This window comes from Mytilus californianus, unplaced genomic scaffold (assembly GCF_021869535.1).
Source record: "Mytilus californianus isolate M0D057914Y unplaced genomic scaffold, xbMytCali1.0.p SCAF_1, whole genome shotgun sequence".
NCBI lineage: Eukaryota > Metazoa > Mollusca > Bivalvia > Mytilida > Mytilidae > Mytilus > Mytilus californianus.
The window spans coordinates 91006875-91022636 of NW_026262581.1; the positions used below are offsets into that span (position 1 = coordinate 91006875).

General features: G+C 30.3%; 1 protein-coding gene across 1 annotated transcript in view; it reads left to right on the plus strand.

Moving 5' to 3' along the window:
* Nucleotides 1-15762, plus strand: part of LOC127725943 (transformation/transcription domain-associated protein-like) — a 70850-nt gene that overhangs the window by 32981 nt on the left and 22107 nt on the right. The window contains exons 43-59 of the mRNA XM_052233251.1: nt 1494-1561; nt 1915-2026; nt 2494-2583; nt 3374-3621; nt 5990-6143; nt 6803-6910; nt 7271-7344; nt 7691-7790; nt 8527-8628; nt 9029-9148; nt 9958-10047; nt 10946-11155; nt 12262-12494; nt 13319-13488; nt 14105-14283; nt 14881-15023; nt 15333-15435. Coding sequence (XP_052089211.1) covers nt 1494-1561; nt 1915-2026; nt 2494-2583; nt 3374-3621; nt 5990-6143; nt 6803-6910; nt 7271-7344; nt 7691-7790; nt 8527-8628; nt 9029-9148; nt 9958-10047; nt 10946-11155; nt 12262-12494; nt 13319-13488; nt 14105-14283; nt 14881-15023; nt 15333-15435 — 2304 coding nt within the window. The remainder of the gene's footprint in view (nt 1-1493; nt 1562-1914; nt 2027-2493; nt 2584-3373; nt 3622-5989; nt 6144-6802; nt 6911-7270; nt 7345-7690; nt 7791-8526; nt 8629-9028; nt 9149-9957; nt 10048-10945; nt 11156-12261; nt 12495-13318; nt 13489-14104; nt 14284-14880; nt 15024-15332; nt 15436-15762) is intronic.

Below are 15762 nucleotides of genomic sequence, written 5' to 3' on the forward strand. Positions count from 1 at the left end.
TTAGATGGTGATATTATTATTATTGTTTCATTGCATTTACTTTGTACTTACTGCAAACTTGAACTGCCTTAATTGTCTCTTAATGATGTGCTTACCGTTCCTACTCGCTTATTAGTCGGAAAATTGGGAGTAAAATTCATAATCCAGAGAGGGGGACCGACTAATGGACGAGATCTAGCGACCAGAGGAAAAATCCAAGCTTGAGAAAAGTGGTCAGGAGTGAATTTCCTGGTCAAAACTACGTTTTTGATTGCCAAACCTACATAAATCAATAAATAAAAAGTTTTTGTTGAAAATAAATGACTACAATACTGTCTTTGTGTTTAATTTGTTCTTTGGTAAACATTTTCTGCAAATTCGTGTTGAAATTCTACTGTTTCCGGTTTGTGTATTGATTTTCATGGTCACATGGTTTTCCTATAAACCCAAAAGAAGAGCCAAGAACCAAAAATGAAAAGGAGATAATAATGTACCAAATATGTGAAAGGATGTTTTCAGCGGAGTTATTGTGTCATTATTGTGATATCATGATATCAATTCAATGCTTATAAATCATATAATAATCAAAAAATAATTTTAAGATTCATTCCCAAAATCAAAATACTATTCATTAAAGTGTCTCAGTAAACAAATTACAAAATTGATTGACAAGCCAATATAATCCATTGATAACCCCAATTAAGAGACAAAGAGTTGTATTTACTAAAGGTGTGAAAACTATCAGTGATAGGTAAACAGATGACACTAATGAGTTGGAGTTAGTTATTTTAATATATTGATTAGCTTCACTTAATTTTTTTAATCCTTTAATCATCACAATATAATAAGAATTATGAAGTGTACATGCTCATTTAACACCGAGTTATGTATGCTGTGAAAAATATTTTCATCAAGTGTTGATTGACTTTAAATTTTTCAGGTTCATATTGGTTTATATTCGCTTTTCTCAAACAATAGGTTGTTAGTCATACCCTACAAAATCATTGATGCATTACGTAAACAACACATGGCTAATCTAACATTTGAACAGTGAACAAAACAAGAGAAATGAATACATCTTTATTATTAACAGCAATATAAATTATCATGATGAGCATCAACTAAATTCAAACCAAACAAACATTAATGCAGAAATGAATATTATTCCTGGATTTGCATTGGTTTTACCGGCGTTCAGTTACTGTCAGCTGAAAAAAAAATGCCCAAATTTTGTCCGACTTATACGAGGGTCAAGACTAAATCCTTAGAATTTGGAGCTGAAAAGGGCCCCCGACTTATAGTAGGATCGACTTTGAGGCGAGTATCTATGGTATATCAAATGGAGAAGGGTTTGGGGTTTAATTCCTGGTTAGGGCAAACTTGGAAATGGTATATGCTTTTTCTTCACCTAGCAAATGTTGTATATTTTTATGATTCCATTTCATAAATGATAGTCGTCTAAATGTACAATTCAAAACATAATCAAAATGAAGTACCAATATTTGAAATTGTAGGATAGTGTAGATTATATTCAATGGAAAGAACCTGCTCTGTTGGTTAAATGTCTGTTGAACTATTTCAAGTAAGTATCAATCAATAAGTCTCTATCATACAATTTTTAACACATTAGAATTGTTTGATAAACTTTCAAATTTAGGAATACTATCCATACATTAAATCTTATTTTGTATTTACTGTACACAAATTCTTGTCATAATTTTAATGTTAATGTTCAGTTCATAGTTGTATATCAGAAAGTTAGGGAGTGATTTGTTTTTATCTTAAAATCATGTTGAAATTGATCATTTTTCATCTATAAAGAACTTGTACAGTGATAACAGTAATATGTATTTTTTTAATGGCAAAGTCAGTCATGTTAGGATGTATTTTTTTAAGATGTAGATTATTTAAATATTTATTTTAAACACATTACAGATACCACATAGATGAAGTAGAACTTTTATTCAATGTCCTGAGATGTTTTACATACAGATATATAGTACAGTTCCAGTTTGTCAAGGATTACTTGGAGAAAACTGTTGCTGCTGTTAGTATAGTTTATTTTTAACTTTTCATCTCAAGTCAAATAAAATCTCTTGATGATTTGCAAGCTTTAGATAAATTTAGCTTTCTGTCCTTAAAAATTCAGGTCAAAAAGGGTGTATTGAATACATTTATATTATAAGACACCATACAATACTTATCTAGATGAAATTAACATATAAAATATACACGATTTTCTTGCTCCTATTTCATGAGGAAAATTTTATTCTGAAATATCCTCAGCTTATGCTTTTTGGTGTATTAGGAATTCATCATTTTCCCTGTTGTCTGCAGTTATGTTTTGTCTATTATTCAGGTTAAGGGTTGGAAGTTTCATTTCTTGTTTTTTGGTAAAATTTTTGACAGTTTTTTGGTAAAAAGAAAATTTGCAATGCTTATCTATAACATTGTCAGTGATTTAGCTTTAATATACACATTGTGATGAAATTATTGTTTTATTATCTGTTTCAGACTTACACAATAGACTGGAAAAGGAATTCTTTTTTCAAGTTTGTAGATCTTTTTCATGATCCAAGTTGGAGTCAAGATTTAAAATCTAAGGTAAGTAAATGTTAGGGTTATGATTGTTGTGAATACTTTGTGTTTGACTTCTGTCATTTGGAAATAACTTCACACTACTTCTCTACCGAAAACTTTTAAAGCACAATGGAATTAAATTTGGTCACTGTTATCTTTATTGTGAAATGAATAGTTGCAAATTAATGTGTAAGCTTGTGTTTCATTCAACCAACTTTTTGGAGAATTACATCCCTTTGACTTAGAAAATTTCACTTGTCCAAAGTAATGTTTGCAGATGCAGGGGCATTCTATCGGTACCAACACATATAATTTTCATCTGATAATGAAATAAACATTGATTAGAATATTTTGAAGCTGTTTTTGCAAACATGTTTCAATTACAATGACTTGACTGTAAGTGTTGCTCTCCACTTATTGCAATTTATTCAAAATTCTGACCAAATTACAATTTGTTTTATCAAACCAAATTGTTTAACTGGTCAGAAGTCAAGTCACATTAAAACATGCAAACTGAAATAAACCCACCTTGAGGTAAACATAACCCATTCAATAATGAACACAAGTATATTATTCAAAAATCAAGACCTGCATTGAATGTATTAAACAGAAACTACCAAAGATCTTATCACCAAATTTCCAAATGGACAGTATGAACCCATAAAAGTAGAGATGATAACAAATGATTTATAATGTTTATACCTCTTGTTTTGTAGAACGTTCCTTGTAGAATGTAAATTGAACAAGCAAGCACATGCAAGGTTCTGCAATGTAAAAGTCACTTACATAGCACTTATCCCATTGTTTATTATAGATACTCCAGTATGTAATAATACCCTGTTGTCAGCATGCCTTTGAGAGTGGGGACGGTGAGAAACTAATAGGAGGACCACCAACACCAGACCAAGATAGTCAGGAGAATGTCATTAGTGTGTTTATCAATAGAATAATTGACCCAGATAAACCGTTTGGAACCTCAGATGCTGTTAGAATTCTATTATTACAGTTATCCTCCTTGTTAGTGGAGCAAGCATCCTCACACATACATGATGCTAACAATAAGTAAGTTATCATTATTAAATGTTACTGTGAATGTTGTCATATGTTCTCAAATCCATTTACATCATAATCATCGATTTCATTTCATTTGTTTTGTCTTTTTTCTGCAGTTTCTGTCACCATTTATTTTAGGGGAAATCTTTACCATAGAGTTAGGGTTAGGTTTAGGTTACAATAAACCATTAGATTTATGGATGCAGCCATTTAATGAAGATAACATGGTATTCAGAATTAAAAGTATGGCTAATACTGATTGGTCGATATGTGCACCTATTATTTTTTATTATTAGAGACTTTGTGCACTCTGCATTATACCAAAGGCAAAATAATATATTTTTCTTAGCCCTAACGGAACTCAGATGTCTTCAACACTAGGATGAGACACATGTTTTTAAGTACAAAATTGATAGGCAAGGGAGATAAGTACAAATTATGTTAAGAAAAGCAATGGGAACCTAAATTTTTTGGACCAAAAAATACTGTCCGAATAATTTTTCTTTAATTCTAGCAACTTTTCGTTAAAAAAATCAACTTTCTAAAGTCTGTATCTCGAAAAAGGCTATCATTGTCACCTATGGGTAAATTAATTGTTTATGGCAATCTATAGGGCTAGTGGTAGGGTTAGGGTTAAAGTAAGGGTTAGGTTAGTATAGCCCATATATTGGCTTAGACTCCAAAGAAAAAGGAAACACAATACACAAAACAAAATACTTTGTAATTTATTATCAGCACTAAATATAATATGCACTATGAATAATGATAAATATTACAATAAATTATTGTGGTAGGAATACATTTAGACATTAAACAGTATATTAATTTTAGTACAGTTCAGTCACAAATCACTGCAGTCTTTCTTCGACCATCATATCTTCCTCTAATACAGAAGAGTTCCCATCTTCATCACTAGTAATACTGTCAGCATACTGCATCATGGCCATAACAATGATCTGGTTAATGTCTGTTGGAGTGAAACCTTCCCATAATACCTTCACCATCATCTGTATCTGTTGCCACTTAATAAGACGATAAACTTGGTACATGTCGTGTGTAAACTCTGTCATAGACCTGCGTTGATTCATCAGAGAAAACATGATGGATTCTGTGTCAGTTAGCTTCGACAGACGTTGTTGAATGTCATTTATCTTAATTCCTGAAAACAAGTAAAGATACATAGATTGAAAGATGATAAATAATTTAGAAATTTAAATTAAAACTTCTCTCTCCAATATTGAATATTGAAGTAGAATTATAAAATCTCAATTTATTATAAATCTATTTTACAGCATTCTTTAGATGGTTACTTGACATAAGTGTCTGATATTGATATTAGTAAAAATATATTTAACATTTGTCAGAAGTTTTCAGTCAAAAGTGTATCATTTGAGGATTTTGTTCTGATAAGTATATGGATTAGTAACAGTCATACCCTAGAAGAAACTGTTCACAAGATGTCTTGTACAAAGATGCTAATACTAGTCAAATGTATTTTGGAGTAAAGCTAATGTCCATATTAAATTTTACAACAAATAATGTTTATAATCATTGATACCTTTTCTTACTGCATTTAATTTATAAAAAACATAATTAAATTATTAATTTTTCTCTCTATGCTGATAGTTTTTTTGTGTGCAACTTTTTCCAACAAATTTGAGTGGCAAGTTGAAGCCAAAGTTTCCATTGTAAATACTGGATAATAATGATTTTGAAAATATTACTAGACCAGTACATGTAATTAGATTTACCTAGAATAAGTATTTGTCTGGCTGCAATATCATGGCAGACGATTAGTTCTCTTAGTTTTCTGGATGCTCTATATACTTCCATTGTCTAAATGTAGAAATAAGGTATGGCAACCTTTCCACTTTTGATATAGTTTATAAAGTTTGTTTTTATAAATGAGTAACTCAAAGTTCTTTTGTAATATTAACTTGTTTGCAAAGTGTTTCAATCAACCTATTATATAGTTTTATTACTCAAGTAATTGATTAAAAGGATAATTAAAGGTTAATTGAAGGACCAAAGCCTAGGTTTGGTGTCTGAACCTTTATATTGGTCTTGATTGTTATGATAATTAGTAATTTGATGCTTGAAAATATTGATTGCAGAAAATGTTTTCATAGTTAATTATGTCTGATTTTTATTATCAACAGGTTAGGTGGGATTGAAATTGTTAAAAAAAAAAATTAAAAGAAAGAGATGTATTATATACCCTCCTACAACACAATCAAATCAAAGTAGCCATCCATAAGTCATATGAAAAATATGTTTTGTACTTTTTGTAGCAGGAATGATAATTATAATGGATTAAAAATTCACATATTACATGAATAAGTTACACAATATAATTTAGAATATATTTGTTTTACAGAAAACAAGGGAACAAACTAAGACGTTTGATGACATTTGCCTGGCCATGTTTATTATCAAAGAACTGTGTTGATCCTGCTACCAAATATCATGGACATCTGTTGCTGTCTCATATCATTGCTAAGTTTGCCATTCATAAAAGAATTGTTCTTCAGGTACTTTAGAATAAAATAAGCCATCTTTAAACGAATTGTTCTTTAGGTGCTGTAAAATAATTTGATGCTATAGACCATGGTCTGCGGAAAAATTTTTCTGTTGTATAATTAACCATGACTAGGATTTTAATATGAAATGTACATGTATAACTTGACTTTATTCTATTGCTTTTTTTGTTGGCAAACTTTTGAGATAGCTTGTAAATAATTGGCAAATATCAGTAACATTGCTGCATATGTATAGGACTAGTTCTTTTATGAAGACATCAGATTTTCAGTTAGTTATTCCCTAGTATTGCCATCTGGTTCAATGTGACCTCAGATTCCTAAAATATTGTGTTATGTAAGGGTACAAAAGGAGGCCATGTGTCACAGGAAGGCAGAAACAAAAACTATACATTCATTAAAATAAGGTAAAATGCAAAAGGCAAACACTTTACAACATAGAAAAATCTTATTTTAAATCTTTAACGTGTGATTTTGCAATGAAGATAACAGTTCTTCACATCATATAATTGTCATTAAGATATTTACTTGTAACTTTGATACAAAATCTAGGTATATATGTTAAGGTTTATACTTCAAAGTAAAATAAGTAGAAATAATCTATAAGTAAAGTATTCATTTACTTTTATTTGCATTGTTTGTTTTATTAACAGGTTTTTCATAGTTTGTTGAAAGCCCATGCTGTGGAGGCTAGAAGTGTTGTCCGTCAAGCTTTAGAAATTTTGACACCAGCAATGCCAGGAAGAATGGAGGATGGAAATGTAAGACTAACTGTTTGCTCATATTTGACAAGCTCATTAGGAATACAATTTTCATACACAGTTGACTCTTTTTATCTCAAAATTCCTGTTTAAATAGTAAAATGTCTATTCGAAATGAAGATGTGCATTATATTTGCTCGTGTTATCTCAGTTGTTTTGTCAGTCCAATCAACTTTGAGGTGACAAAATACAACTGTTCTTAATCATATCAAATAAAGAAATAATATTTAACATACAAAACTGATGTATTTTTATTTCAATTTTCATGAAGCATGGAGAAACATATAATTTCAATGACTGTTTTCATGAATTGTATTGGAAAGAAATTTACCATTGATTAATTGGTAAATTGTATTGTAGGGAATGTTAACTCATTGGACCAAGAAGATTATAGTAGAAGAAGGCCACACTGTAGCACAGCTGGTGCACATACTGTAAGTTGTAGCCGTAAATAAGATAAAAGAGAAAAGATAGTATTTCAGTAAGACAATAACACTTCTGTCAAAGGTGTAGAAAAATAAACAAGACCAACTTACTTGTATTACCGGTACCAAACAGATTTGTAAGAGCAGTATTCTTTATAATGTCAACCTTTAATTAAATTTCTGGTACTTTCTGTTTGCTCTTCATGACCATTTACATTCAATTTAAACAAGCATTTTAAAAGTTATGTTTCATTTTAGTTGGTACTACATAGAAGCAGCATCTTCATAAAAGTAATATTTAAAAAAGAAACATGTTTCGTTTCTTTTACAAATTTATTTTCATCTTTGATTTCAGTCAGTTAATAGTACGTCATTACAAAGTATATTACCCAGTTCGACATCATCTGATACCACACATGGTCAACTCATTACAAAGACTTGGATTTACTTCTAGTGTAAGTTATACTATAAAAAATATATACAAGATAAATTATACATTCCCCATGCACATGTCAACTGATTGCAAAGACTTGGATTTACTTCTAGTGTAAGTTATACTATAAATGATATATACAAGCTAAATTATACATTCCCCTTGCACATGTCAACTCACTACAAAGACTCAGATTTACTTCTAGTGTAAGTTATACTATAAATAATACATACAAGATAAATTATACATTCCCCATGCACATGTCAACTCATTACAAAGACTTGGATTTACTTCTAGTGTAAGTTATACTATAAATAATATATACAAGATAAATTATACATTCCCCATGCACATGTCAACTCATTACAAAGACTTGGATTTACTGCTAGTGTAAGTTATACTATAAAAAATGTTTACAAGATAAATTATACATTCTCCATGCACATGTCAACTCATTACAAAGACTTGGATTTACTTTTAGTGTAAGTTATACTAAATCATGTTTACAAGCTTAAAAACAACATACCCAATGCACACAAGTCTGTAGTAGACAAGTTGAACATCAAATAATCTCTTACTCAAATATAATTAGCTGTAAAATATTGTCATGTGAAGTTTATCTGCTATATGCAGTTGATATAAAACATGAACAAGAAGCCAACAACATGACATAAACCAGGATGATTTTCCTGTAGAGTGAAAATGAATTATTAAATCCAAACAAAGAAAAAAATATTCAGGTATTTTGTTAATTCTAGGCTTCATTAGAGCATCGCAAACTAGCTGTAGACTTGGCTGAAGTTATTATAAAATGGGAAATGCAACGAATAAAGGAAGATGTGGAAAGTATAGAAAAAGAGGTAAATAGACAGTTTTACAAATGTAAAATATTTTGGAAGTTTTTACAATAAGTCATGATATAAAAAGTTTTTTTTTACAAAGGAGATACTTAATTCAGTACAACATAAGTAAATCACCTTCATTTAGTCAACATGTTTTTTGTTTTACAATGTGTGAAGAAGAATTATACCAGTAAGTCGAGGTCATTTAAAAAATAATCTGCAAATCACATTGCTTCTTCTTTTTTGCCATTGAAGAAAGGATTTAGAATATTCCAACCAACAATACAAATATTTTTATTTTTGTTTTATTAACTAAAATAGTTAAAAAAAATGATTGTAGGCACCTGAGGATGTAACTCAAGCTTTGAACCAGAATGTACTAACTTTTAACTGAAATAGTTTTAAAAATTAATTGTAGGCACCTGATGATGTAACTAACGCTTTGAACCAGAATGTACCAGCAAAGAGAAGCTCTGCATCTGTTACATCTGTTGACTCCCCTCAGGAACCTAAAAGATCAAGACATTCTTCTGGAGCTGTAAGTAATCAGTTTGTTGTCCTTGAAGATCAGGACATTCTTCTTGAGAGTGTAAGTTTCTTAATGTCATCTAAAATAAACATTACATAAGTTTACAGTACAAGAAAATTTAGAATGGGAAACAAAATCATAAAATTCTTCACTGTTATACATTAGAATGAATTAACTCTTTACATGCTGAATTGAATCTAGAAAATGTCTAATTTTCCTTTACTTGCAAAGATTTGCAAATTATATGGAACTGATCCATACATTGCTGCTAATACTTAGTGATGACAATATAGCTAGGATAGGTGATAACAGGGTGGGGTGAGGGGTTGAATGGGGGACTCTCACCCAAAGTTGGCCAAAAAATGTCAATTTTTCATCCTATTTATTGGGTTGCAAGACTCTGAAATACTGAAAGGTGTATCTTACTGTAGTTGGCATATAAAGTGGTTCCCAGTGAATACATGGTAATTTAAGTGAGGTAGTTTGTGGTCAAGTCAACTTGAAACTGTGTACATATGTTCATTATGAAGGGAACTGTTGAATATATTTGCCAAATTAGGATTTTGACCCAAATCTCACAGTTCCCTGAATATGGTATTGTAATAGTGTGAGTGGGATATGGATAGATATTCTTGTGTTCATATACCTGGTTTGAAGAAAGAATAAAATTGTAGAATGCTGTGCCTTGTTTTGTACTATAATTCTACTGTATAATGAAATTGGAAGGCGAACTAGTGCATACTTAATGTTAAAAAGCATAAAACTTACTGATAACATTTAGTAATTATGTCTAAAATTGGGTGTCTTCTTGATTATAGAGTAACAGAAGTTTAACAGATGTCAACAGACCTATTGACAAACATTCATGTGATGCTGTTGTTAATTTCCTGTTAAGAATTGCTTGTCAGGTAAGTTATTTCTGTGATGTTAACAGAACTTAAAATAATCATTTGTGCACTGCTGATGTTTACATCATATTTAGAAATTTCTTATGTTTATTTAACTAATTGGAATGCCTTGTTACGAAGAGCATTCCATTTTAACACTGTTAACTTTATTTTTTTATGCACATGTCAGCTTTATTTACATAAATGTTGGGAAAAGCCAGGAATATGTATCTGTTGCCAACATTTCTTCTGCATTTAACATTATCAAATTAAGAAAAATAAAGTGAAATAGAGTTCAGATTATTTACAATTCAAATGAAATGTACAGAGTAAAGATTAAAAAAAGCTAAAATAACTAATTGTGATACCAACAGGCACCTAACTCCTGGCTACAAATTAGTTGCTAGGAATAGAATAGACAATAACAAATGAACTTAACTTCAAGGTGTTGTCTAAATAATTAGTCTCCACATGTACTGGCTTCATACCTGCCAATTGATACTATTTGAGGGGGATTTCCCCCATGAAATCTCCCAAATGGAAATTTTGAAAGAGCAATTTTGTCCACAATTTAAATCAAAACATTCAATTTTACCATGGCTATAGGATTGTAAAAGTATGAAGAAGCAAAAAAACAACATTAAAATAAATTTGAAGGCCCCTTTAAAGGTTTTGCATGACTATAAGATCCATTTTGCACATAAAACCCCCATGGGCATTTTGAAATGTTGTCAGGTATGTGGCTAGGTTTTTGGGAATAATATCTTCTACCTATTCTAAAGAGAGGGAGTTCTAATATTATTTTGGTTGCAGGAATTGAGAGTTGATAAACAGTTAACAATTGTTAATGTCAGGTTACATATTGACTTACGATAATGTATTGTGACTGACATTTTTAATACATAATAATTGGTTACAGGTAAATGAAACGCCTGGTTCTCCAGGTGAACTGTTATCAAGAAGATGTGTAAGTCTACTGAAGCCAGCCTTACGACCTGATTTCTGGCCAAATGCAGAATTAAAACTGGCTTGGTTTGATAAGCTCCTGACATCTGTAGAGAACCATCAACCAAACTTCAACAACATCTGTACAGCCCTGGAGTTACTCAGTTTCCTATTACAGATTCTGGTAAGAAATGTTACTAATGTTGATACTGTCCATTCATTTATTTTCATGGATACTTATTTTCTTGGAATGAGGAAAACTTGCATTTTCTTGCATTTAGGTGTAATACCACCAAATCATAGTACGTCACATCCGGTTGCATGCGAAAATAGGTGGAAAAAAAATATTCCCTTGAATTTGACAGTTGTAGGTAATTGATCCTACATTTCATTGCAGAAAAAACATTTCTGGGTCATAAACATATATCTTGGGTATTTCAAAGCACCATTATTTTTTTATTTGGGGTTTCTATAGAATATTTTGGAAACTTGAGGTTACATGGTTACTAAAGCTTGTACACAGGTTAAAAAAGGGGGAAAATTTGATTGGTTAACTTTCAGTGATGGTTATTTTCTTATATGCAATGAAATGTTATGTGAAATTTTTTCTATAGTACTGGACAGGATAAAACTTTACTCATGCCAAGTATTTCTTTATTTGAAACAAAGATAAATTCTGCACAATTTTTTGAAAAGTGCAAATTTAACAAAGACTAATAGTGGAAAATCAATGGTGGTATTACACCTACAAGCCAATAGAAAATTTATAATTTATTGAACACAAGAAACCATTGAAAATTGATGTCCAGCGGAAAATTGATGTCCAGTGAAAAATAATGAATCCACAGTAAGACATTTTCAGCCTTTTATTTAGTAACCAAATTTTATGCAGTTTTTCCACTCTATTGTAACTTTTCTATTTGATGATTTAAAAATGTAGATTGGTGAAATCTAAATCTTTTGGAAGTAACCCAAATCAAGTTTTTTACCATAAACAAATTGTTTTCCAAAACATTTGATTTATTGATTGTTGGTTGCTTAACCTCCAGTGCCAAATATTTCATGCATATTCAGGCAAACCTATATACATTTGAAGAACTATTGGTAAACTTAATACTGAATTGACCAGTTATAAATAAGTTTTAAAAATGAATTGCTGATACATTAGCTGTAGGAGAACATGTTATCTAATTATTGACAGGCTAAATTCTAGGACAAGTTAGCTCAAGTATCTATTTTGAATAAACAGTATGATAATTTTATGTTAATTTTAAAATTTATTTCATTTAGAAAAAAGAGACCATATTATCTAGCTTCAAACCACTACAGAGAGGCATTGCTGCATGCATGACCTGTCCCAACACAAAAGTGATTCGTGGAGTACATACCTTACTATCAAGATTGATGAGTTTCTTCCCAACAGAACCAGCTACATCAAATGTGGCATCTAAATATGAGGAATTGGAATGTCTATACGCCTGTGTCAGTAAAGTTGTGTATGAAGGGCTAACTGCTTATGAAAAGTGAGTTTGTTTTTTTATAACTTAAATTTTGTTTTAAGAATGTTTTATAAAAGGTGTGTTTGAGTATATATATTTTGTACCATAACTCTATTTATCTAGTGTTCAAAGTACCTATTTTCTACCTTCTTGTTCCAATATCTGCCCATTGTCTCTCCTTTTTAATTTCCCAGAAAGATTGTAAGTTGTCAAACCAAACATATTACGCTCACATGATGTTTTCAATACTAAGTAATATTTATAAATTTGAAAATTTAGCCATTAATTTCTGTCTTCTGATAGAGATTTTTTTCAAATTGTAGTTTATTCTGCTGTGTAGTGTGTAAGCTTTTCCTTATGCAGTACACACAAGGTGATAAAGTTAGAAGTAACTCTTTTTAGGGATAAATGAACACTGATTTATGGACCTAATAACTATAGAATATACGGCAAGATATCTGAATGATTCACACATAATCACCATAATTCATTTTGGAATAAATTTACATCCAAGAATGATTTAAAAAGAATTTCCTTGTACATACTACAACGGAAAACACTGAAATTTATATATTGGTGCACCTTATATTGACCACCTTATATGACTGGAATGGATATTGGTTTTCTCTTGTGTACAAAAACCTTCTAAAGATAATCCCATAGCTACTTTGATTTTTGATTTTTTTCTTCATTATTATTGATTTTATAAAATAATATAATTAGATTTTGCTTTGATTTTAAACAATTGATTTATCATATAATTTGAATATTGGTAAGTAAAAAGTACATACATTCTGCAGCAGTAGCGACTTGAAGGTATTTTAAAAACAAGTACCTGCTTTTTTCAGAGCCACAACAGCAGGATCTCCCTCTCAGCTGTTCAGTACTTTGATGATACTAAAGGCAGCATGTATGCACAATCAATGTTATATAGATAGACTTATTACAACTTTCATGAAAGTTTTACACAAGATGGCAAGAGAACATCTGACTCCGACAACTCCAGAAACTAGTCCAGGTAAACATCTTTTATAATATCTTTACTTGTATATCATGCATTGAATAAGAGTAAGTTAAGGGCAATGTTGAAACTGGTTTCTGGTTTCAACAATTTCTTTTAATTAATACATAGAAGACACGTTAAAAAAAACAAATTCAATAAAGTTCACATCTTCTGTTTGTAAAGTAAATGCACTGTAATTATGAAATACCATGACAACCAAAGTTTTGTCAATGTCCATAGGTTTGCAGTGACTGTAGAATGGGTAACGCAAAAGACAACTTTCCAATTACTACCCAATGACCTGGGGTCATTTGAGAAAAAAAACTTCATATGACATTGTGACATGAAGATATTTATTTTGTGACTTCAAATTTTTCCGTGAAAATGCATCAATTGGAATATTGTGTATTGGAGTAGATGTATATGAGATAATTTCCCAAATTTAAAAAGGAGTAAAAAACAAAAAGCTGAAACTCATCACATTGTCTTCAACATTGAATATAAAATTGCACCATGCCAAGAGCTTAAGGGGACTCAATGAAGTTTAATGTGTTCTAAAGATTGATAGAGAAGGCCAAAATATATTCAACAAAACAATTTTACATTATAAAAATGTGTTGTTTATTTCCAGTTGCAAGTGAATTATTGATTCTGAGTTTAGACCTGGTGAAAAATCGTGTTGGTGTGATGAGTTTAGAGATGAGAAAATCATTCATTGGTCAGATATTAGTTGGTTTGATTGAGAAAACAACAGATAGTAAAGTAATGAAGGCTATAACAAAAATGGTGGAGGATTGGGTTAAAACAAAGGTAGGAATATTGTGATGTCAGTTATATATATAGAATCATTATAAAGACCCATGACCAATTCAAAATTCTTTTCTTATCCTTTGAGGACAGAATGTTTATTTGTAATTGAATTTAACTGAACTTGACAGGAATATCATTTGAATACAAGGAGATGTGGGGTATACCTCAATGACACGGCAATACATGTCAAGATATTTAACCATAATACTGAGTGTACAAATTTAAGAAGGAAGTACCAGTATTCTAAGTCATTCAAAGAAGAGAATAAGAACTGGACAGTAAGAAAAATAAATTAAATACATTTTTTTAGTGCCAGAATCTTTTTGATGTGATTTCAATTACTGTAAATTCAGAAATTATTGTCATGTTTTTATTGCTGAGAAATTTGTGGCAGGATATTTGTCTTGAAAATAAAAACTCACATTGTAAATTTCTACAGGATTCTTTGTATGCAGAGTTTCCTGAAATGACTATAATTCATCTCACAGTTATGTCCATTATTCAATAATCACAATAATGAAACCACAAATATTTCTGAATTTACAGTATCTGAAAATTCTGAAAAAAAGTTTAATTACCAGTTATTTTGTATTTCAGACAGCTATTGCCATTAACCAGTCTCCAGTTATCAGAGAAAAGGCTATTCTATTGGTCAAACTGATGCAAAATGTAGAAAAAAGATTTCCTGATGAATCAGAACTAAATGCTCAGTTTCTGGAACTAGTCAACTATATTTATAGGTAGCTAAAACAATTATTCACTTTTATTTGTATTTGTATTTTTATTCATTTATTTATTTCTTACACATGCATGTATAGTGGGCATTGATATTAAGCCAACAAATTGTTATGGTGGGATGTCAATGCAGAATATAAGTCCATAGATATTTCACAAGTTTACATGTATATCTTTGAATATTTATTTATACTTAAGCTACAAACTATACTGTATACACGTTGTCATCTATTTTACAGACAAGCATAAACTAAAGTATTACTTATTATTACTTATATTCTACTTTTTTCTGTAAATAAAGTTGTACATTTCAGAGATCAGAGTCTGATTGGAACAGAATTAACATCTAAATTAGAACCAGCCTTCCTTGGTGGACTTAGATGTAACCAGCATCATATTAGACAGAAATTTGTCGAGGTATGTTATATTTTTGTTTTTTTTAGAAAATTTATGTTCTTAAAACAAGTAGTATGGTGAACATTTTCAGTGTTAAATATAATATATATACTGGATAAGGATTTAAGTCTGCATGAATATCATGATACTTTTATCAAATTCTAAAATAGTAATAATGAAGGAGTTATGGGACTTACATAAGAGTAGAGAATTAAATTAGATATCCTGTATGGGGTCATTTAAGATCTCATTTCCTAATTCTTCAGAAAATCTAACACATGTATATTCCATACCTGTCTTCTGTTCATTTTGATTTAAATTAAGCTGTTACATCATTATAGTCAGAGT